A 26,056-nucleotide genomic window follows, 5' to 3' on the forward strand; every position below is an offset into this window, starting at 1 on the left:
CTGTGTTTAATAGCATTATCTTGATACAATTTGTTATATCTATAATCATAACTTGGTCTTTTTGTTTTGTTCAACATCAAGATTATATATTTATAATATCTAGTATTTTCTCTAAGGATTAAAATGGGCTTTTTGTCCACAGGAAATTTCTTTGACTAGTGTATAACTTGATGAATTGTTGAGAACTCTGTAAATGCAACAGTAATTTGTCTCTTCATTTTGGACTTGATTTAGCTTTATTCTTTTTCTCAGAGGCATTCTGAAATATTTATGATGGACTACATTGGTAATCTGATGTGGAAGTCCTATGAGAAACAAAAAAAAGTAATTACTAGAAAATCTACAAGCACTGGCACGTTTTTTCAAATCGTTTCTACTTATTATAAAAGAAGTGAAATAATAAGTGAATAATAACATAAACTTAATGATCTTTTAAAAAATTCTAGTATTGTTTTCTCTCTCAGTTCTTGCATATTTCATCATTGATAATTAACCTGATCATGTTAGTCCTTTCATACAAATGTGGTGAACACCTGTTTTGGTTTTAGAATAATTAATCTAGCAACATTCAAGATAAATAGACTTGGCCTTGACCAATCAGGTGTTCCATGTACTGGTGTTTCTCAGGAGGCATATTTTATTTATAACATTACGGTGAATGATCAGAAGCAAATTTTGAGTAAGTACCTTCAAATTTAATAGTGTTTGAATAAAGTATGCATGCAATATTACTGACTATGAGTGTTTAGTAAAGTAAGAATTCCATTTCAATTCATTTTGGCAGATAGTATTTAAATTTATCAAATTAATATACTAATTTTATTCTTCTTAAAAGATGTCATAAATTTGATTATTAAATTCTTATAAGACTATTCATTTAATTGTTTAGTTCATCAGTACTGTATGACTGTTAATGAGATATGATCCAAAAGCCAATGAGATAGGTAAATATTTCAAATCAATATTATATAATCTACTAAGTACCTAGTAATTTTCTGGGACAGATAGATCTTCAAAGAGTGTACACTTTAATTATTAAGATTGTTAATAATAATGAGAGGATAACTTCCAGATTCTACTCTAAGAGAAAAATACATCCTTCATAATATTGTTTATTATTCTAATACAAATCAAGAATATAAAGATGTGCCTAATCAATTGCCACTTGATGACTTAAAATACTGATAATATTTTGACTATATACCTACAAACCAATATTTTAGGCAGACATTTTCTGAGATTGAGAATATATAAAAAAATGATACACAGAAATTTATTTTGCACATTAAAGTTCTCTTACTCACCTGCTTTTACTATGGTTGCAGTGCTATTTACTACCTTATGTGCTAATTTAATCTTTAATAAAAATTTACCTGATGAGATGTATGTATCTATATTTTCAAATTAATAAAATATTCTTTTCTAAAAATTATTTTAGATTAAACATTGAGATCTTTTCCCTTTGTAAATTGTGTATCAAAGCAAATAAAATTTTTATATATTAGAAAAGAATTTAAAGTATCCAAATATATAAGTTTTAGAGAATACTTGAGTATTAGTAATCTTTATATATAACAGTGATTCCTAATGACTTTTTAACTCATTTGTGGGTCATGATGACCTCTCTAATGGTCTGCAATGCACTCTAGGAATATAGTAATTTAATTATTTAAGGCTAGCAACATATTATTCTGGAGGCTTTTACCTTTACCCACAATGAAAAGTTACTTCTTAATAATCTATTCAACTTGGAGTTATTAAGGGTTACTAAATGTATTATCTGTAAGGTAAAATTAATGTTACTAAAATTTATTAGGCCTTCAGAGTTAGTATTCCACCAAGTCTTTGGTAAAATTGCAAAACTCATTCTGCTTAAGATGTAATCAGGGTTGAATTTTCTGCAATTCAGTGAAGAACACTTTAATAGGGTGTTACTCATGTTGTTGTGACTGTTATAGATATTTTTTTTGTATTTTTCTTAAGTGAGAAGCTGGGAGGCAGAAAGGCAGACTCCCACATGAGCCTGACCGGGATCCATCCAGCAAGCCTACTAGGGGGTGATGCTCTGCCCATCTGGGGTATTGCTGCTTCCTTACAACCAGAGCCATTCTGGTCCCTGAGGTGAAGGCCATGGAGCCGTTTTCAGCACCCGGGCCAACTTTGCTCCAATGGAGCCCTGGCTGTAGGAGGGGAAGAGAGAGATAGAGAGGAAGGAGAGGGGGAGGGATGGAGAAGCAGATGGGTGCTTCTCCTGTGTGCCCTGGCCAGGAATCAAACCTGGGACTTCCACACACCAGGTTGACGCTCTACCACTGAGCTAGTTTTCTTATATTTGTTATTTGTCAGATTTTTCTTTGATTTTTTTAAAATTGATTTTTTTCTTTTGTTATTGTTGAACCATTTATATTTGCTTGTAGTTTCATTTCTTTATAATTTCTGAGATTTTTTTCTCCCTTTGGAAAAGTACATGTAGGTGTGGAGTATTTTGCCCTACAAATTTTTTAACTTTTACTGTTTAAAAAGTTAGATTATTTAATTGATTTATAATATATTAACTTTCTAATCTTATAAGTCCAAATCTACACTGGAGAGTGCAAATTATTTTAAAATTCCATTTCACTTATTAATCAGTAAATAATTTTAGAGTAGTCTAGACAGAGTATTTCCTTGATATTGAATATATTTTATTTAAAATCATAGAAAAAGATAGAAAATGGATCAGATAGCTATTTAGAGATAATATTACTACTGATAATGCTCCAGAATTATAATTTCTCTTTTGATTTCAGGAAATTACTATATATTTTGAACTAATTTTGAAGGGACATAAAAATACCATTAGCACATAGTTTATCTGTCTTAATAGATGATGTTTATTCTAAAAACTGACATTAGAATATTTTTATGGTAATTTGTCCTATTAAGACAGAAAATTCTAATAGGTTGAAAGTTTTCTTTTGAGTGTGATATGATAAACTCTGATGTCTCTGAAAACTAATACATTTTTAATTAATACTCAGAGGTCAAAATGTTTAAGATTTTGTTGTGGAGTCTTCTAGTGACTTTTTCTGGAAATCAAGCCTCAAGGCACTTGGCTCAAAGAAATACCAAATTTGCAGTGGATCTTTATAAAGCTATTAGTTCATCTCACAAGAACAACATTATATTTTCCCCACTTGGAACAACTTTGGTTCTTGCAATGGTGCATCTGGGAGCAAAAGGAAAAGCACAAGAGCAGATAAGACAAACTTTAAAATTTCAGGAAAACACAACTGGTAAGATTTTTAACATATGATTATTTAAACTGGATGAGATCTGGCCAAATTTTAAAAAAATATATTAGAGAGAAGTTCAGGGATATAAAACCTTTGGAAACTATTGCAAAAGTATATAATTATTATAAAATCAAGAGTTGTAATGTAAATAATATCCATTCATTTATAATTGTTTTTAATGAAAATGCTACCAAAATAATTTATTAAGAAATTAATTCTATACAGATATAAAATTGTGAGTATATCCGTATATTTTATTCTGATCTGTTTTGGATTTTTTAGTAATTGAAATTAAGTTTTGTATATATGTGTATGTTTGCATATGCTGTATATATATATCCATATGTACATATATACACATTCATATTCTTTCACTATCACTTACTATGTTGTGATCATTTTTCATATCATGTGACAGTTTCAGAATATAATTTTAAATTGTTGCCTTATTATTTCTTAATGAAATATCATTACTTACTTAACCTTTTTTCATGAGGTTGTTTCCAATACTTCTATTAAAATACTTCAGTGAGCATCATTACACAGAAATCTTTGTTTATCTCTGTTCATTAGCTTTGTAAATTAGTTTTCTAAATAAGATTTAATTTCTCCACTTAAACGAGACCAAGAGAAGCATTAATGTATACATTTTAAAAGCTTACATAGTTACTAGTTTTTAAAAAAATTTGAAAAAGAAATTCTGTGTGTGTGTGTAAGTGGTTGTTGTTTTGGAATCTTCCAAAGGTGTATCTGAAATAGCATATAGAAACTTCAGTGCTGGCAACCCATTTGAAGGGGTAATTGTTCATTTCCCTGGCTATTCCGTACTCACAATTTCTCTAGTAAATCTAAGTTTAAACTTTAAAAAAGTGTTTCTTTTTTATTAGATTTTATTTATTAATTTTAGAGAGAGGAGAGAAAGAGAGAAGGCAGGGGAGAAGTGGGAAGCATCAATTTCATAGATGTGGCTTCCCCTATGTGCCTTGATACACATTTGCAATCCGGGGTTTTGAACTGGCGACCTCAGTGTTCCAGGTTGACGCTTTATCCACTGCACCACCACAGGTCAGGCTAAGTTCAAACTTTTACATCTCTATCAGGTACAATATCCTGAACATCAGAGGAAACATTCAGGTTTTTGATTTGGGGATTTATTTATTATAACTACTTTCATTATGTTTATGCCTTAGCACAGAGTAGTCATGTTTAAAAAATTTATTTTTCTTCTCTATAAGGTTTTATGTAAGTCATTTAAAAAAAATAATTTTATGTAAAAAGAAGTTGGTGAGAGTGTGAAGTTAATTGCAAGAGTTTTCCTTTGTGAATAATGTAAAAGAAAGCCACTATGTTCCAGATTCAGTCTTGACTGTCTGTTTTAATTTCATCAAATCCCACTACACAGTCCCAGAAACATTTAAATCACATAATACTGTTTTGAAAATTAACAGAACACTTATGAAGATATGTAAAATTGACTCCATGATAAATGAACAAATTAGAGCCTCTGAAATCTAAATTATTTTAAATAGAATTAATTCTATAGAGAAATCAGATGTCTTAACAACTCTGGAATCTGAATGTAATAATTATAGTAATAATTATGACACTATCATATATATATATATATATATATATATATATATATATATATATATGGTAGCAGACACTGTTTTATGTACTGATACATGATCTCATTTAATTTTTACAAATACTCTGTGAGGAAGACATAACACTGATGCACAGATGAAGGCACTAAGGAAAAGAAATACTAAGTAACTTGCCCAGAAATAATTTCAAAACTGATTCAGTGAGGGTTATAGGTCATAAGAACAATAATGAACACTTTAATATTTTCCTTGAAAAAGTATACATGAACAATTAAACATTAATGTAACACATATAACAATATGTAACAAACTTGTTTTGTGTTCTACTTTGTTAAGGGGGAAGCACAGATGGAAAAAAACTAGAAAGAAAGAAAAAGAAAGAAAGAAAGAAAGAAAGAAAGAAAGAAAGAAAGAAAGAAAGAAAGAAGGAGGGAGGGAGGGAGGGAGGGAGGGAGGGAGGGAGGAAGGAAGGACGGAAGGAAGGAAGGAAGGAAGGAAGGAAGGAAGGAAGGAAGGAAGGAAGGAAGGAAAGGAGGGAGGGATGAAGGAAGGAAGGACAGTCAAAAAAGATTTAAAAAATGAAAAATAAAAATGGGGAGAAATTAAAGAAGAAAGAAAAAGGGGACACAGAGTTAAGGAGGGGAACAGTGAGCACAAAGGAGATGGATAAAATGTCAGGGGGTCTGGAGAAAGAAAAGCAAAATGTCCCTGAGGGCAGAGGGAGAGGGACAGGAAGGGAGTGTCTGGCAGCCACAGTGGGACCCAAGGTACAGGGAAAAGTCAGTAATAATGATCCTGTCTCTTTATTTAAAGCTTTATATTTTGCTAATCATGAATTTATTTAAATTCTGGTTTTTAAAATGTATATTACAGTAAAATATTATTTGTCTTGATTTCTGAATTCCTTGGCATCTCCTTAAATTTTATGCCCCATGTAAGTGTCTCATTGATTCATCATAGTCCTGGCCTTCCCTTTAATTCACAAAAGATGCACTCCATTGCCAATTGTGTCACTTTAACACCCGGATTAGTCTACAGATGGGCACACAGCTCCTGGCACCCTACCCCACTGAGGCTCTCAGTGTCCTCAATCCTTCCCCCATTACCAAAACATCTGTTCATAATTTATCAAACCTGATAATGCTTCCTTTTTTAATTTTTAAAATTTTTATTATTATTATTATTATTAGTTTTTGCCTCAAATAATTTTGCTTGCTAATCAAAGACTAACATAAAAATGCTTCTTTATTAGAAGAGAGTTATAGAAAGGGACCTGGGCATGAGTTCCTGATTCAGCTCTGAAATCAAATGACCTTGGGATTTGGCACCTCTCAAGCTATGGTCTCTCTCTTGATGTTAGATTCCTCACTATAAAAAGAGGAGCTTGGAGGAGATAATTTATATGGAACTTCTGGAAAAAATATTTATAATTCTATGACCATCTTTATTTTTATCTTTGGATGTCTCCTATTGCATGCACAATTGATCTTGGGGCCCTTCATAGCAAGAGAAGTAAATATATACTGAATTTTAGAACATTTTCTGAAAGGCTGATATAATTGAACCAAAAGTCATATTCACCCCATGACTTGTAGGGTTTCCAAGGCTCTATTTTAAGAAATTAAGTGACCTTATTTTCATGGCTTATTAGGAACCATGTATATGTTTTCTTTTTGATCGATTCTAAAAGAGGTTATTAATCTGTAAATTAAATCAAATTTATAAGGCAGGTAATTTTATATTCTCCTCCAAACTTGTGTTACTTGGTGACATTTTTTATTGACTTCTGAGACCAGTGATTTATCAAAGGGTAGCTGATTGTTTGTCACACAGTCTTAGATCTTAAGTGTATGACATAAATCTATTTGCTCTGACAAATGAGTTGCAACTATTCCCCCCCTCTTTTTTCCCCCTTTCCTTTAAGGATTTTCATAAATTACAAGTTCCTGAAAACTGGTTTCCAATATTGCCACTTTATTTCTGACCTTAATTAATTCTTTTGGAGAAGCTCTCATCCCTTCTTCACTCAGGAAGTCTCTTTGTATTCTCCCAGCTATTGAGACCTTTTTCTTGGCTTTAAATAGCAAGCAGTGATTACCATCTGAAATCACTTTCAGTAAAATAGATTCACTTTCTTCCCTTCTGTATGTAAAATATTCCAGGGTTTTTAAAGGATTACTCAAATTCTTCAAATAAAACTTTTGTACCTAAAATCTTTTCTATCTGTGTCCATGTTCCATGAATAGAGAATTATAGTTTGAAATATAATCAAATACACCTTCCTAAGCCTCCTGTATGGTTGTGTAGCCTGTACCCACACAAGAGTGCCAGGACAAAGAGGCAGATGGGGACCAAAATACAGTGTAGCCTCCACTCGGCTGGATGAGGCGCGAGGCCATGGGCTTAATGCACTTCAGTGAAGGCATCTGTTCTATTTGCACAAATATTCTCTGGGCTGATACAGTGTTAACACACACTCATAAGTACACAAACACACACATACAACATCCTATATTCAGCAGACATCAAGTATGTTTCTCTCAGTAATACTTTTTAAAATCTCTTTATTCAATGAGCATCTTACAATGATAAACCATTTATGTCTCCTCAACAGAAATTAATTGCATATAGTGAACTTTAAAGTTAGAAAGGTTGTATTTTTAGTATTTAACTGAAAATGAAATGAAGGCCTTGAATAAACCTTTGATTTGAAATATACTTCCCAGGCTAAATGATTGAGTTCCGGGATTAAGCCGGAGGGAATGAAAAATGTTGGTAGCCTTTGATAATAAATGGGAAGCCACTGAGCAAAGATCATAGACTTCTCTTATAGGCACATATACATTACTGACAACACTATGGTCAGAATTATCCAACAATAAATGAATAGTTGGCCAACAGGGATTCTTAGTTAACTCTGATGGATTCAGTTGGCTAGTAGTTATAGTTGGGTGCTCAAAAATTTGTATTGTGCATGTAGACAGCCAAAATATATAGACTTATGATCCTGAGAAAATAAGCAGTTCTGAGTCTCACACATCTATACAAATGATTACAGGAGTTGCCTAGTAAACTTCAAATCGTGGACAGGTACAGTTGCTCATAACAGAGTAATTCTTTCTTTAGCTCAAACATAAGTATTATTGAAAAGAATTACTAATCACTGTCATATCCCCTAACAGCCTCCGTTAGCATTTTACTTTTATAAATATTGCATGTGATGCAAAAAATGAGATTCTAAAGGTAAATTTCCAACGACTAGGAATAAGCTAAATTTTACTATAAAGGAGTTCTCGTCACACTGTTTAAATATATATTCTTCTTTTACACAAATTTCAAATTGACATGGACTTTTTCCCCCCTATATATGAACTGATTTTTCTAGAAAATGCATATTTTATGGGAGATAAATGCTTAAAGTACTTATACTAAATTAGAAAGGATTATTAGTTATATCTAAGGGTATAAAAAGTGGTGATATGAATCAGATTTCTTAGAAGGAAAGCTGAAAAACTGTTGTTTTCAATATGTCGGTATACATTATAACTATTTTTTAGGAGAAGAATTTACTGCGTTGAAGTCATTTTTCTCTGCCATCTCAGAGAAAAAACAGGAATTTACATTTAATCTTGCCAATGCCCTCTACCTTCAAGAAGGATTCACTGTGAAAGAACAGTATCTCCATGGCAACAAGAAATTTTTTCAGAGTGCCATAAAACTCGTAGATTTTCAGGATGCAAAGGCTTGTGCAGAGACAATAAGTGCCTGGGTAGAAAGCAAAACAGATGGTAAAGTTTCCCTTTTTCATACAATCATTATTTGACATTGTATTAATGATTTTTAATATCCTAAAATAAATGGGTGAATATTTTCCTACTAAATTGGTTCAGGGGAATAAATCTTTTATTTCTCTTTCCTGCTATTCAAATTAATACTAATTACAAAACTGAGAGAAATTGTGAACTACTTTGAAAAGTACACAGATCCTTTATTTTTGAGAAATATCTATTTGTGGAATTCTTAATAAAAGAATTTTAATAATTTTTGTTAAGGTATGAATTTTAGAAGTGTGGCAGCAGGAATAATATCTTTGGCCAGCTAAATATTAGATCATTAGATTTGTCAATCCCAAATGCTTTTTTTCCCACATAAACTATAAATATATAACACACCTGAGTTGGATGTGTTAATGTTTAATAATAGATTTTGATAGTCCTATTATGAACAAGGTAATCTTAACTTAAAGTAAATACAAGCTATCAAAAATTGCAAAGGGAGTATGGAATGGCAGAGTAGAAAGAACACAGCTTAAAGTCATACAGATGAGTTCAAATTTTTACAAGTTCTAAGGTATGGCTTATTTAAAATTAGGATATTATTAACATTTCAAGATGATTAGAAAGTTTAATAATAACATATATGAGTTGACAAGTCTTCGATTAATAGCAGTCTGTCTCTTTGATTATTCATTCTGCTACAAAAAAATTGTGAGGGTGTTAGATGCTACTGTATTCTTTATGGAAAATCTCATAAGGAAACATAGTCTGAAACTGTGGGGTGTTGTGAGCCATGTTCACAGGGTAATCCTACTAATAGGAACAAAAGAAGAACATCTCTAGGCAGCTCCATGAACCCAATCATGTTTCTGTTTTATAACTTTGAAATACTCATTGGTCATAGAAATAGGAGACTGGATTTTGAGAAGAAAATGATACTAGCAGCTCCGTACTTGTCTCTTACAACAATTAGTGGCTGTAGCTGCAAAAGCGGAAGACTGAGTGTTCCATTAATGTATTAATTCTGATGGACCTACTGGAGAACCTGGAAACAAAATTTGAAAAATGCCAATAAATATGCAGGAAGAGATATTTAGTTTTTGTTCTTTTTGTCTGAAAAACAATTTATAGAAATGATCTTACTAAAGAGAGTTTATCACCAGGTCAGTTCAAATTTGCCTAAAACAATCTTGTATCTCCTGTTTCCTAGTAAAATCCCATTTGTGCCCATTTTTAAATAAAGCATTTAATAGTGCTCCCTTTTACTCTCAAAACTGTCATTTTTAGGTGACAAAACGCCTTGTTTATAAGCAATTTGCAAAGTAAATTGTTGTTTTACTTCTATTAAAGCATTTCTACTAAGAGCTGTTGCATGTTTTTTTCTGCTGTCCTGTTCCACCCCCTTCACAGGAAAAATTAAAAGCATGTTTTCAGGGGAAGAATTTGGTCCGCTGACTCGGCTTGTCCTGGTGAATGCTATATATTTCAAGGGGGATTGGAAACAAAAATTTAGAAAAGAAGACACAAAGCTGATGAGCTTTACTAAGAAAGATGGTGCAACAGTCAAAATTCCAATGATGAAGGCTATTTTGAGAGCAAAATATGGTAATATGAGAAATCGCATTCTAAAGCATGACAGTGGGAATTGTCAAGTATATTTAATGTTTTATTTCCTCTATTCCAGGTTATTTTTCTGAATCCTCCATGAACTACCAGGTTTTGGAATTACCTTATAAAGGTGATGAGTTTAGTTTAATCATTATACTTCCTGAAGAAAAGGTGAGCATGGACGAAATGGAAAAACAAGTTACTGCTCATCAAATCTTGAAATGGTTCTCCGAGATGCAAGAAGAGGAAGTGGAAATAAGCCTCCCTAGGTTGGTAATGTTTTATTATTCTGGTTCTTATGTTTTCACTTAATGGAAGAATTTTTATAGCCAGTTGAACAATGACAAATGCTTGAAAGGTCTATAGACAAAAATGAAAAGAAAAATGAATTCGAAAGTATTACTTCATTATGGATATAAAGACAGGTCTGAACAATGCCAGTAGTGCTTTGCCATGAGAGGGTTGAATTTAAGTGCTCAGTATTCTTGCAAAGAAATGAAGAAATGTAACTGTTCCAACTATAATGGTAGGATTAAAAGATATTATTATACAAAATTATTTTCCTAATTTTTCCTTAATTAAAATTTAAAATACTTATCTTCTATTATGTTTAAGAAAAATAAAACCTCCAAACACTTAAGATACCATATAATTGAAAGATATGTTAAATTATCATTGACAACTCATACTTTCCCAGTCATTGAATTATATCTAGACTCCTAAGGTTAGTTTCAGATACTCAATACAGAATGGAAGTTTCAAAGATGTATCTTAATAAGCAATAATTATAAACACTAATTTCTTAATGTCATGCTTCTAAGAGACCAGAGAGTTTTCAGATAGTAAGATGTACCCAAGTAACTCAATTTACATTCTATCTAAATTTTTAAAAAGACAAATGTCTAATAGATTATATTATGTCCTTTTATTTCTAAATTTTTCTTCAAACTTATCAAAGCTTAGATGATTTGTGCACCCTCTTTCTGATCCTTGGTCTCTTAAACTCTTGGTTTTTACCTTCTTTGCTACTTAGCCAAGATCCAGTCAGACAGTTCAACCATTCTCTCACCAAACATTTTATGTGTTTTTGTCACTTTGTCTTTGTCCCTCTCTAATGCTCTCATAAGCCACACTCAATCCAAAGTCCACTCAAAAAGCCATTCAGGATTCTCAACTACTGATTTTATTTAGCAAAATCATGAAAGCAGTCACCTCTGGCCTTACTAAAGGTGGGGCTTGGGATTCAATGTTTATCTTCAAAGAACTTTCTTTTCTAACACCCACACCACACCCAAAGTTTACCTCTATTCTCCATGCACTCACTACTTTATATTGATTCCTCTTACAAGCAAGATGTCTCAACTTCCTGTTCCTTAAAGAACACATATCATCAAGCAAACTCACCTCTTTATTCTTCACCTCAAAATATGTTTAAAGGTTTGTTAATCATTTCTTCTTCTACCTTCCTTGATGTCCTGGAGAAAGAGGTAGCCTATGATTTTCTCATCCTAACTCTAGGCTCTTTATTCAAGTATTATTAACCATCCTGTTTTTTTGAAAATCTTTCCTTAATCACTGTGGTACTACTCTCTCTATTTTTTTCTTCCTGTAAAATTTCCCTGCTCCCTGACTTACCCTTTTTCTTTCTGTTCCCAAATAACATTTACCAGAGCTTTATCTTCAAATTTCTTCTCTTTTTGTTTCTACTTTTTGTCCTTTATTATTCAAGTATCTAAAATCTAAATTTCTCTCTCCAACCTCTTTTACAATTTCCCTTCATCTAGACATTTCTACCCAGAGATTATTCAGTCTTTCAAAGAGTATTTTTTTTTAGCTTTTTTTATGTGCCAAATAGGGAAATATAATGGTGTACAGGATGGATAGTTTACTTTTAAGTAATAACTTTTGGAATTAACTTTTTTTTTCAAATTTATTTCTTTCTCTCTCATTTTTCTACCTTTAGAAAGATCATTGTTTGAGGAAAACAACAACAACAAAAACCTTGAATTTAAAAACTATCTATGCTGTGGACTAATGATGGGGTTTTAGGAGAATCATTTGACTATTTTAAGTGATTTAATTAACATAAAATGGGGATAATAATGCCTACACCCAAAGTGCCCCCAGCTACAGTAACCTAGATAGAAAATGCCTGGAGAATAATGTGTAAGTCATAAACTCCATTGACAACAGGAGTCATGGGTTTTTACCGGAATTCCCTCAACATTTAGAAATCCCCACAGAAATGTTTCATAGTTACAAATCCTGCAATTTGAACAACTTTTTCAAACTGTTTGGCCATATTATCAGCCTCTTAAACTGTCATACAACTCCTCCCATAGTGTGGACACAGACTACTCTTTTAATTCTAAGAACAACTGTTGTGAACTGAAATATGACCCTCTCAAATGGGGTGAGTGTGAACTATATGTTGTAAGGGAAAGTGAACCCAGGGAAAATGAGGCTGGGTATGAGAACAGATACATTTATGACCAGCTGCAGAGGTGATTACAAAATGTCTATTTGCTTTGGCCTATTAGACACAGATACACATTGGAATCCCAAGTTTATATTAAACAGTGTCCAGGTATGTTTTATATGTTACAGAAAGCATTTTTTAAAATAAATTTTTATTAATTTTAATAGGGTGACATCAATAAATCAGGGTACATATGTTCAAAGAAAACATGTCCAGGTTATCTTGTCATTCAATTATGTTGCATATCCATCACTCAAAATCAGATTGTCCTCTGTCACCTCCTATCAGGTTTTCTTTGTGCCCCTCCCCCTCCTTCTTCCCCTCTCCCTCCCCCCCTCATAACCACACTCTTGTCCATGTCTCTTAGTCTTGTTTTTATGTCCCACCTATGTATGGAATCATGCAGTTCTTATTTTTTTCTGATTTACTTATTTCACTCTATAATGCTATCAAGATCCAACCATTTTGTTATAAATGATCCGATGTCATCATTTCTTATGGCTAAGTAGTATTCCATAGTGTATATGTGACACATCTTCTTTATTCAGTCTTCTATTCAATGCTGCAATGAACATGAGGTTGCATGTGTCTTTATGTATCAATGTTTCTGAGTTTTGGGGGTATATACCCAGTAGAGGGATTGCTGGGTCATAAGGCAGTTCTATTTGCAGTTTTTTGAGGAACCACCATACTTTCTTTCATAATGGCTGTACTACTTTACATTCCCACCAACAGCGAATGAGGGTTCCTTTTTCTCCACAACCTCTCCAGCACTTATTACCTGTCTTATTGATAATAGCTAATCTAACAGGTGTGAGGTAGTATATCATTGTAGTTTTGATTTGCATTTCTCTAATAACTAATGAAGATGAGCATCTCAGAAAGCATTTTTAATTCAACTCTGAGGCTAATAGACTATTTCACACAGACACACACATACATACATGTGTGCACACACACGTACACACAGGTAGTTGGTTAGAAGTGAACAGAAACTATTATGTACTAACCTAATAGTCCAGGTTCACCAATGTGTGCAGTTTTAAAACTTGGTTTTGTTGGTTCTAAGACTGAGCATTCCAAGAATGACTCAAATCCAATGTATCAAAACTGGGTTTTCAAATAATAAGAGTAGGGACACCAAGAGAGACCCAACCAAGACTTTGTTCAACAAATAAGAGTCCTGTGTATACAGGAAAAGGGAGGAATCTGCAGCAGGGCCTGCAGAAAGGTGTGGATCCATCTCAGAATAGTAATTCTGAATTCTCTTTCTCATTTTTTGTAGCTTTTATATGTGTAAGACCCTTGTAAGCATAGGTGGTCAATTTCTGTTTTGTAAGCAAACAGATAATGTTCATATATGCTGAAACATTTATTTTTCAATTATTTAGTTGTTAATTGACTATCCAGTCTTTTGTTGGTTCCTTTATTTTAGGTATATTCTTTTGACAATTTTAGAGGAAGATCAAGTAAAAGGGAAAATGATGTAAATTTTGAATAAATATAATGACACAAAATTTGGGAGTGATTCATAATCAATACTATATACAGTATATGTATGTATATAAATATATGCAGAGAGAGAGATAAATAGAATATGAAGCTGAGTTATATTCTTAGTAGAAAGAAATGAGAGGTAACATTAGCTTTGTCTTGGATTGAACCTGAGTTTGAATCCTGCTTTTGTCTCCTATCCTGATCTTGAGCCTGAAAATCAACTTCCTCAAAACTCTACTCTTTAATATATTAATAGCAGTAATAATGAGAATGAAAATGCTAACTTCCTAAGGGTTTTTTGAAGATTAAAAACTATAAAGTGCCTAACACATGGAAGTACTTCTTCCTACTGGCTCTAATAATTATAGATAATTAAAAATTTGTTGTAGATTAAAGTTTGTTAAGTGGTTAAATGGGTTTCTATTGCTCTAGGTTTCATTAGACTATTTTATAAGCAGGACTGTTACTTAAGTGACTCTGGTGATAATTAGGCATTATTATAAGTTGTAATAAATTTTGTATTACTCTTGTTATACTAAAAATATTCCATTTAGAGATAAGACATTTATTCTTCACCTGTTGGAAGCTTAAACTCTGTTCAGTTTAAAAATAGTGTGCGGTAATGAAACAAAATAAAACAAAACAAAACAAACCCTCAAACTCATTATCCTGCATATTATCTTTCTTAGCTGGAAGTTCAGATGAAGAAGTTGAAAACAGTTGGCATTAAAAAAGCTATTTTTATTATTGGTGGATTTTAATGTTTCTGTTGTGCTCATTCCCAGTTAACTAAGGTTTTGAATGCATTGACATCTTTCAAAAGTGCATAATATTTTGCTAGAAATGATTTAGGCCCAGTACATTTCTGCCACAGCATGTTCATTCTTTTGAAAAATTATAATTAAGACTCTCATTGTTCGTTATTTGGCAATTAAAACAATGATCTAATCAGACCGATTGCCCAAGCTAATTTCTAACCCCAGATGTCAGCCGACCTGCTGGCAAAGCACAATTCTGTGCTTGAACAGTTGTGTTTATATCCAAACCTTAGAATACAAGGCCAAATGCCCACGAGGGCACAGACAGAGCAGCTTGGGCAGGATTTCCCTAGGAATTTGGCTAATGTAAGAATATTCATAGCTCCCTGTTTGAGAACTTTACACTCTTCTTTCATAAACAAAGGTTCCAACCTGGGTTGTTGTTTTGTTTTTTTATTATTATTTTTCAATTTTTTTCAATTATTTTTTAAATGAGAAGCAGGGAGGCAAAGAGACAGACTCCCACATGTACCTGACTGGGATCCACCCGGCATGACCACTAGGGGGCGGTGCTCTGCCCATCTGGAGCATTACTTCCTTTGCAACCAGAGTTATTCTAGCACCTGAGGCAGAGGCCATGGAGCTGTCCTCAGCGTACGGGCCAACTTTGCTCCAAAGGAGCCTGGGCTGCGGGAGGGGAAGAGAGAGAGATAGAGAGAAGGGAAAGGGAGAAGGGCAGAGAAGCATTTGGGTGCTTCTCCTGTGTGACCTGGCCGGGAATTGAACCTGCATCCATACACCAGGCTGATGCTCTACCACTGAGCCAAGTGGCCAGGGTCCCAATCTGGTTTTTAAATTCAAATTGATGCTTTAAGCATCTATAAAGTCAGCAAACATTAGCTTTTATTATTATTATTAATTATTATTACTATTGAAATGGCGAAGTGAGGTTCAGTGATTGCTGTTGACTTGGAATTATAGCTCAGAATCTAAGAGAATCTTTGAGAGTCTCTGTGTAAATTCTTTCTTCAGAGAAGCCTGGAGAGGGGAGATAAATCTGAAGTCCTAATTTATGGCCCCCTTTTGGAAGTGAGGCAGGAAATGTCAGAATAGGGAACAAAGACCTCATGCTCTATCCCTTCTTCTCCATCTTGGCTAGAACATTACAGACAAGACCTTCAATGACCACCTATTCCCCCAGAGTTGCCGTCCTCAGTTTCCTGTAACTGACAGGACCAAAAAGAAAACACATCTGGATAGGAGAGACAAGTATGAGCCATGTGGGCAGTCATCCCCACCCCTGCCCATGATTAATAAAACAGTTGCCACCCAGACTGCAACCATGTGTCTCTTTCTCTGAGATCCCTGTTCTCACTCCTCAAGTACATACTATTGCTTTTATAAATTTACTGTGCTTTGCTAAATTTTTCTGTCATGCTCTTGAATACTTTTTCTTTTAGAGGATTGAGGCCTCCCTTGGCTTCCTCAGGTGCAGCCCAGCATCAGAAGTACTGGACATATTTTATTTTATCTTGTATAATTTTTATACTTTATATCATTTATAAGATATTTACTTCCCTTTCAATGTTTTAACCCCTTTACTGAACTTTTGGAAAGCTAGGAGGTGTGCCCATAATCTGAGGGAAGTCACATTAATTATGACGATGGAAGGCAAGGATAGTAGGTTATTAACGCCTCTCTGTACCTGAGTAGCCAACAATTTCCATCAAGGATTGTCAACTCCTGTTCCCTTCTCATAACATCTTCAACATCTGCCAGGAACAGTCTTAGAGGGTTTGACAATCACTGAGTGTGTACAGTTGCTGGAGGGAAACCTTTACACTTCTGGGGAAGGAGTCAAGCAGTTGAAATCTTCAAACTCTCACCCTGTTTAGCTGGGTAGTTGTTACTTCAGAAAATAGAGTATTTTCTTCCTCCTTCCCGTCAACCTGGAAAAGAAGTTCTTAGTAACTTAGAATGGCTTAGTGGAGCTGGGCAAGTATGGTGTGTGGAAATGTGAGGAAATATAACTGTGGTAATGAAAACAAAAGATTTCACAATATAATTTCTTCCAAGTCACCCACTTAATAGATTAAAAAGAATTGGTGGCAACTGTGTACAGTGTTTCAAGACATTTCTTCTTCTTTTTATAACAGATTTAAAGTAGAACAAAAATTAGACTTTAAAGAAGCTTTGTATTCTTTGAACATAACTGGAATATTTAGTGGTGGCTGTGACCTTTCTGGAATAACAGGTACTGTGATAAATAAGTCTTATATTATCATGTTAATATGTTTTCTTAGTAACTACCTTAACTGACTACTCTTAAAAATGGAAAGAGCATTCAGTCCCAGAAAATATATATGCAAATAAATGTCATAGTCATGTTGAGCTGCCTATAAACAAGCACTCTATTTTGCATTTAACTACTTTTCCTTGATGAAAGTCAGAAAACATTTTAGAATGTTAGATAAGCCTTCCAAACATGCCTGTAATGAAACTATGTGGGTAAAGTATTATAGGGGTTTTTATTTCGGCCCTATTTTGGATTTTTTTATTTGAACAACAGGAAATACAACTTTGAGTCTCTCATTTAAGCAGAGCTAATAAAATTCTCATAAGCCAATTTGCAAATATTAATTCAGTAATATCAGAGCCCACGAAATAGGCATTCACAACATGCTGCATGATGAGCACAATCTAGAAAATGCAATGCCACAGTTTGTAGATTTAGTTTGCGACTGACAACAGAACTGGGGCAATGGAATTCTTATGCTAACTTGCACCTGGGAAATTGTGCAGGCTTAGGATGCTCACTTGCACAACAAAGTCCAAGACAGTCTTTGAATGTTTTTTATTCTGGCAGTGCTCTTTAGTTCAAACTTACACAATTAAAAAAAAAATGGATAAAGAAGGAAAATTAATTCCAACTTATTTACTTTCATTTAAATTCAGTCTTCTATTTTATAAAAAGAGTCTTAATAATACAAACCTATCTACCTGGTGGATTTCTGTATCATCACGTGAAAATTTTGTCTATTGCTATAAAAATATCTGGGCTTTGAAGAAGTATTCATAAATTTATTCACTCATCAATTATGCAGATAAATGAACAGAATGAACTTTCTTGGTGGAGGAGTTGGTTGGGGTGACATAGATGTAGACTGTCACTTTCACACATGATTTAGTTACTGTTCTTACAGTGACAGATAGATCTAACTTCTCTGACAGCTTCATCAGCATCAGAAATGAGACAATCAACATTAAATACTGCAGCAAGATGCTGTCTGCCTGTGCCCTGGAACACAGCCATCTCATCTACCTGAAATAAACCAAGCCATTTTTCAAGCACTTCATCTTAAACTTCTTTCTGGCTTTTGAAAACTTACTTGCTGTACCTCCGTCATTTCAAACAGCCACTCATTCTACAAATTCCCAGCAATTTGTGATTTATATAAAATCTCTTTTCAGGCAGAGTTGCTAAGGAAATACCTCTAAAATGTTTCATAAAAGAATTTGTGCAAGAGGATAGCTGTGAACAAGGAATTAATGACCAACATTTTCAGTTCTTTTTCTCCTAAATTACATATATGATTTATTTCAACTATATTGGTTCTGTCTTATTGCTTGAAATATAGAATAACCACAGCCAAGGCTGACACTAGCCCTGGTCATTAGGAAATTCTGTGCTATTCTTACCTTTCATTTGTGCAAGAAACTTTCAGTAAAGGCTACTGTGCACCAGCCCACCACTAGTTCTATGGGACATTTTCACAAAAGAAGTACTAATTTATACTCATGTATTTCACAAGTTTAGAGGAAATGTTTTCAGAAAGTGATTTTGAAAATTTTGTGATGAAGATTTGACTTCTAACTGCTATTACTTTTTATGTCATCCTTAATAAAATATTTAGCCTTTCTGAGCCCAATCATACAAATATGTTAAATGAGATAATTATCTTAGGGAAATAAATAAATAAAAGACTGTATGTAAATCACTTTGTTCAACATCTGGCACTAACAGTGTGCTGCATCACTCAATTAATGTTGAATTACAAAAGGCAGGTGGGGCAATGGCACATTAGTGTTACTTGCACATCTTCCAGCAGAATTTGGGAAGGTTTTTTTTTATCTTTTTAATTTGACAAAGACATATGTGGAATTTTTATAGAAAATTAAGGGAAAAAATTGTTACAAAGATGGAGAAACCAGTGAGTTTATAGAGTCCAGATTTCTTGTTTTGGCCAATACCTCTTGCGTCCTGTTCTTTTCCCAGGACTGGGCCCACTCTGTGACAGAAGGGAATGCACAAGACCAAGCTGTTCAGTCTAACAGTCAGTCACTTGGTCTGGTGACATTGTGAAAATGGGTGGAATTCTCTACTCCTCCTCTAATTCGTTTTTGGTCTTTGTTCTTGGTATGGGACCCTGGTTATCTACTTTGTGTGGTCTGTGTAAATCCTGTGGTATTCCAGGCAAATCCTGAGAAAGAAAGTGCCTTTTTGCCACACCTTAAGGACCTTCTGCATTTTAGTTCATCTGCCCCCTTTTCTCCGTTTGTGTGTCAGAATTACAGAGTGAGGGAAGACTGCTGTTAGGAAGTGATGCTTTTGCTGACACCTGAACAAGGAAACTGATCAGGGAGAGTTCTGTGGAAGGAGTTCTAAGCAAAGGACAGTTAGGCTCAACCTTGGTGCTTGACTGTACTTGGAGCTACTGATGAGGACAGGAGGGCAGGTAAGGATAAAAGCAATCAGGGCCAGATACAATTACCATAAGTGATTTAGAGTTTATTCTTAGTGAGATGGGATGGGAAGCCATTTCTTTTGCAAATGTATCTTTGATGATGTGTGTCTATGTTGACAGGGATTTTCTTCTCAGAGAGCTAGCTTTCCAAGCTGGGCCCTGTACGAAGGTTTCTTTAGGCATCCTTTTACATTGGGTAGTTTTGGTGGAGTCCACCTGCATCACATCAGCTTTCTCTCTCAAGAGACACAAAGCTCCTTTTCCTTCTTTCTCTTAAAGTTTCAAGGCCCATCTTCCTCTCCTCCATTCTCTTGTCACTGCTGGATGCAGGATCGCATTTCAGTTGTCTCACTGCAGAACACTGTCCGAGCAGGGAGGGCTGATGGCCCTCTTTCCCCTTCTGGTTCCTCTTTCCCCTTCTCAAAGAGCCTCTCCTCGTAGGTCGCTGTATCAGAAACGCTTCACAAATACATCAGTCCCAGGGAGGAGAGAAGAGGCGGTTCTTGCTCCACTTGTATCCACACTAGAACAAAGCGTTCTACCGCACTATCTTACACTGAATAATTGGACAAGTTTTAAAGCGTAGCTCTGAAGTGATTTTGTAACATACCACAAAAGGTTTCCACAGTCTCACCAGTCTTAAAGGAAGTAAAATCTGTTTTAAACTCAGATCAAAACTGAATACAGAATTTAAAAGCAAGTTGGCTTTGAGGTTGAATACATAAAGTGGGATTAATTCAAATCTGTAAAGCCTCTTTCATCTTGTCTGTAGACCATGACTAAAGGGAGCAAAAATCCCTGTTCATGCAAATATTTCACTTAATGGGATATCTGATTTGAGGCTTATATCCTTCTGTCTTTACCTTTTATATCTGGGCTAAGCTTGGTCTCACTGTATCTGTCTCTATGTTATTTCTGCAAAAGCTAAAACTAAATCACCTTTATCTCTAGCAAATTAACCTAACTTGGAAAGAATCTGTTCATTCTTTTTGTTCATTTCAAAATGTAATTAACCTGGGACCCAACAAGCAATAGCTCTGAATTTTAACTCCTAAACACACTTTCATATTTTCCAACAGACTCATCTGAGGTGTATGTTTCCCAAGTCATGCAGCAAGTTTCCTTTGAGATAAGTGAAGATGGCAGCGAAGCTGCAGCATCCACTGGTGAGATGAATGGCTTCCCAGCGAGCTGCCAGGGAATTTGGGGGCAGTGCACATTAAGATGCCAGCATTCGGCAGTACTCTGCACTTCTTACTCCTGCTGTCTAGTACTTCATAGGAAGAAAAAGGAAATTGGTTGTATAAAATGCTTGTGCATCTCTGCAGCTCGAGCTTAATACAAAAGGAAGGGAAGGAATTTGATTAGAAGTTGAGGCACATCTACTGTTCTATGCTTATTTGCATGTTGGAATACCTGTCAATTAGCAGAAAAGATGTGTGGAGAAAACTTTGGGCTCAACTATAAAATCATTATTGTTCAGAAATGCTCATTCTATAGTTGTATTGTTTCATTCTTCCATCACACCAAGTTAGTGCTTTGTCACTGATCTTCGTCATCTCCGTGGCAGTGGTTCTTAAACTCACCTGCACATTAGAATCACCTGGAAAGCTTTTCAAAAGCCTGTGCCCAGCACAGAGCCCAAAATAATTAAACCTATCTGTCTGGAGATAAGGTCCAGGCTCCAGCATTTTCTACAGTTTCCCTGATTGTTTCTAACCTGCCTCAGGCTGAGATCTGGTGCTACAGGGTGGCTGGCAGCCTCCGTCTGCCTCTGCAAGTGTAGTCCCTGGACCTGCAGCAGCAGCAATGCTCGGGAACTTGTTAGACCTGGAGGCCCTCAGGCCCAACTTCACACCTACTGAATCAGAGAAACGCAAGGTCTGCAGGTGATCTGTGTGCATACTCCAGTTTGAGAACTACTCCTCTACGCTCTATTTCCTCGAACCAATGAAATTTGAATAGTAACTATGGCACACATAAGAGATACTTAAAAATAATTAAAGAAATGTCTTAAATTCAATTCGAAATGAAAAGGTACCTTTAACGAATCCCTCACAGGCCTATTTTAATCTTTTCTTTAGAGTACTTGGATTGTAACCAATAGGTAAAAGATATGTACTATTTAAATTGTCTTATTGATAAATGAAGTTTATATACATGTAAATTTCTTGATTAATTTGTAATGTAATGCCATTGGATTTGACACACATTGGGTGTGACACACTTCCATTTAGTTATCTCCTGAAGGATTTTACATTACTGTACTCAGGAAACTTACATTGGAGGTGATGCAATATTTCAATTCTTGGAGAAATTGCATTGGTATGAGGTTATCCCCATGAAAACATATTTTACATCTGCTTTTACATAGAACCAAAAGAGTTTTTACAGGTCATTTTCTGATCCTCTTATTATATTGGTGATAAAACAGGCCCAAAAATATGAAATGGCTTGCTGAGGTCAGACTATTAATTAGCAGCTGAGTTTGGACTGAGACAGTTTCTTAACTCTATGTTTAGATCACTCTGTGCTATTGGCCACTGGCTCTCACTTTAAGTCTAGAGTTCTCTAAGAGGCTGCAACAACTATAAAGGGATCATCAGTGACCCTGATGTGTCACACCCCAGAGTAGCCAGTGTCAGTATTTTAACTTTCAGGCATCTGATCAGGGATTGCTTAAGAACAAAAAAGTTCAAGTATTCACCTGAATGAAAATGGAGTAATACTAACTATGTTTTTCTGATTATCTCTTTAATTAAGACATGAGCCTGTATTTATTGGTAATTTGGGCAACATAGCCCTGATAATCCAGATAGGACAATGCTCTGCATTTTAAGTTGCTAAGTTTATGTTTTATTGTGACGGGGAGCAGAATGTACCACCCCAAAATAAGCCATTTCACAGAAATGCTATTTTGAGCTAAAGGCAACTGAGAAACAAGAGATATAAAAAGAGATTTCTGCCTGCCCTTTTCTCTCTAAAAGCAGGGCAGAAATTGCACCTTTATCACTGGAGCCATGTTGGCCATGTAATGAGACTGCATAACAAATCTTACAGAATAAGCCTTACCCACCACTAATTTCCCCCATATACTTACCACTCCGCAACTTACCACCCTGGAAGTCCAAACCATTCTTTTGTCTGCTTACTTCTCCTCAATTCACTACCCTTTGTAAGTATGGGATACAAGTGTTCAAGGCTAACCACTTCTTTGTGTATTCACGTCTTTTCTGTGAGGCTCCTGTGTGGGTAAAAATAAACTGGGTCTTCTGTTAATCTGTTTTTGTCAGTTTAATTTGCACACGCCAAACAAGAAGTATAGAAGACAGGTTTTTTATTTTCCTATAATTGTTTTTCAATTCTGAACACACGTTAAATTTTTTTAAATTGTTTTTATGGGTCTAAAATTGTACAAAATCATTGTATTATTAATAATGAAAACATCTGAGTTAAGTGTGCAAATATTTAATCTAGAGAGAAAAAAATCAATAATTTAAATTTATCCTTTCTAAATATTGACAAATGACACAATAGAGCAGCAAGGTATAAGTTTTGATAGTAAATAAGTGTTAAGACAGTAAATCTCTTCTTCTAATCTCATAATAAAACCTCAAACACATTAACAGCACACATCCTAAAAGCTTGGAGCTCACAGAATTATTTTGAAAAGGTAAGTTAAAAAATAAGTTTAATCTTAGATATGATTACTGTAAGCCTGGAGAATAGAAATAAAGTGGCAAACATATCTGCATAAGAATTAATGTTGAAGTATTTTAAGAGTAAATCATATAATATAAATAAAAAGTGAGCAGAAAATTGCTATTTAAAAGATGAAACATATTGACTGCTTTCACTAAATTGAATCTAGTATCTGCCTTTCTTCTTCACTGAACATAAATGTGAAGTTAGAATTAGTTCATAAATGAGCCAATATTTATTCTTCTGCTCTTTGATTTTTAAATTTATTTCGAACTTTTCTGCATTTAGAAAATGGTAATTTTTCCACATGTTAACTCCTCAAACAAGATGACCTTTCCTGTCTACAAAAAGTATTACGGGTATATTTTCTTCACTGATTTTTTAAAGACTTTCTTTACTTTTAATGTGAAGATCTAAATAACTATTGTCTCTGTTTTATAGGAGTACATATCCCTGTGATCATGAGCTTGGCTCGAAACCAATTTATAGCAAATCATCCATTTCTGTTTATTATGAAGAATAACCCAACAGGTACATTTTTTAGAATTCCCTGGAGAAACTGCTTAGGTTAAATGGATTTATTCCTAGCTACTAATTGCAACCTAAATATCTGAATCACTTATTCTTTCAATGGATATTTGTTGAGTGCCTGTTTTGTACCAGGCACTCTATATTAAGCGATGTCAGGTGCCTAAAATAAGGCAGTGGTAATAATAGCTGCCAATATAGCTATTATATGTATTAACCATTATAAATCTCTATGTCTAAAGCTGTTAGATATTTGACTAATAAAGACATAGACGTTTTGACAGAGGTTATGTAATTTGTTTGGCAGAGAGAGAATAAGACCTGTTTATCTTTGAAGTCAACTCTCTCTGATGCTACAACAGAAGTAGAAATTGGGAATTGTAGATTTGTGAAAGGTTTCAGAGGTAGATTCCAAAAGAATTAGTGACTAGGTATAAGCCGTGTGTGGGAGGGAGGGACCAAACATATAATAATTTCAAATCTCAATGTCGTCATTTGATGAAAGATAATACAGTTAGGTACAAAAGGTTGAGTTGGCATCTGATACAATGTCAATATGTGGAAAGCAGATTGTCTGGGTAGATATTTCTGCACTTTCTCTTATGAAAAAAAGAGAAGTCAAGAATGTCATACAGCAGAGAACTTTCTTTATATTTAGGACTCCAAAAATCATAATGAACATGTGAAGGTTATAAACCAAAGGAGAGCAGAAATCATTTTTTACTCACTTCTCTATCCAGTCCAGTATTTGGCAGAATGCCTTGCATATAATATCAGTATCCCCAGAGATGGAGAGTATGGACTTGGGTGTCAGGACTGGGCTCAAGTCCCAGATCAATTAACTAATAGTTGTAACATAATCACTTATACTTCCTAGGTCATAGTTTCCCTATTTCCTATATGAACATGATATTAGCACTCATCTGATATAGTTAAATGGTGGATATATGAAGCCTATAATACTGTGTCTGGCACTTAGTGTTTACTATGAACAAATCAATAAATATAATTATTAAGTGAATAACTGAATAAATAAAGGAAAATGAAAAAGTTTCTCTGTATAAGTTGGTTTACATGGAAAAGAAAAATGGTTAATTTCAGAATTTGGTTCCTCTAAAGATATGCCAGTCTCTTTTTTTAGGATCCATGAATCTAATGCTGAGTGACCCATCTAAAAGTTATACCTTAGGAACAGTGGAACAGCTTTAGATTTGCTGAAATTGCAGGAACACAGCTTCAGTTCCAGGGGTAGATGTGTCAGTGTTAAAAGATATTCTGAGTATGTCATTTGATCCACACATCTTTAAATTTTGGGTAACTCTAATTTGTATGCAATTATTGAGTGTGAAGAACTGAAAGGAATGAAGCTACATTGGGCATTGATGAACAAGAAAATAGCAGCATATAGAATAGTGATGTTTGATTCTCATATTTTCCAAGATGATGACTAAGGCCATCAGTTAAACAGTAGTGACATTCAAAACCCAAAATAAAGTACTTAATTATTTATTTGTGATAGGGCTTCATTATCAGAACTTAAAGACAATTTTTACTATTATATGACCTCAGTTGTAATGGAACTTTCTAAACTAGGGTAGTTCCTTAAAATATTATTTAAAATGAATGGTCACTCATTTATCAGGGGTTGTAAATTATTGCCATATAAAATGTAGAATGAGCTATTATCTTAAGACAATACATATTCAGAGGTTTATTTACTTTTATCTCACAAATGAACTCAAGATATTATTTTAATTAATAAAGATGGTAATTTTGCATTTTATATTTGGCTACTAAGTAGCTTAATGCTCTACAAAAATATATTCATCTGACAATTTCTGAATTACGAGAATAAATAATTTTTATTTATTTTATTTTATTTTTAGTAAGAGGAGGGGAGGTAGAGAGACAGACTCCTATATGCACCTGACTGGGATCTACCCTGGAAGTCCACCAGGGGGCAATGCTCTTGCTCAATGGCAACCCTGAGCCATTTTAGTGCCTGAGGCAAGGCTATGGTGCCATCCTCAGCGCGCAAGGCCTACTTCCTGGCACCAATCTAGCCATGGCTGGGAGAGATG

At 34.3% G+C, this 26,056-nt stretch overlaps 1 protein-coding gene across 1 annotated transcript in view; it reads left to right on the forward strand.

Annotated features, from left to right (window-relative positions):
- The first annotated feature begins 561 nt into the window (after positions 1-561).
- SERPINI2 (serpin family I member 2) overlaps positions 562-26,056 on the forward strand; it is a 38,277-nt gene continuing 12,782 nt past the window's right edge. The window contains exons 1-8 of the mRNA XM_066241076.1: positions 562-679; positions 3,021-3,275; positions 8,440-8,670; positions 10,069-10,263; positions 10,343-10,535; positions 17,157-17,254; positions 20,825-20,911; positions 23,889-23,978. Of these exons, the coding sequence (XP_066097173.1) occupies positions 3,029-3,275; positions 8,440-8,670; positions 10,069-10,263; positions 10,343-10,535; positions 17,157-17,254; positions 20,825-20,911; positions 23,889-23,978 (1,141 nt within the window). The 5' untranslated portion in view covers positions 562-679; positions 3,021-3,028. The remainder of the gene's footprint in view (positions 680-3,020; positions 3,276-8,439; positions 8,671-10,068; positions 10,264-10,342; positions 10,536-17,156; positions 17,255-20,824; positions 20,912-23,888; positions 23,979-26,056) is intronic.

The sequence above is a fragment of the Saccopteryx bilineata genome, chromosome 8 (genome assembly GCF_036850765.1).
Source record: "Saccopteryx bilineata isolate mSacBil1 chromosome 8, mSacBil1_pri_phased_curated, whole genome shotgun sequence".
In the NCBI taxonomy this organism is placed as follows: Eukaryota; Metazoa; Chordata; class Mammalia; order Chiroptera; family Emballonuridae; genus Saccopteryx; species Saccopteryx bilineata.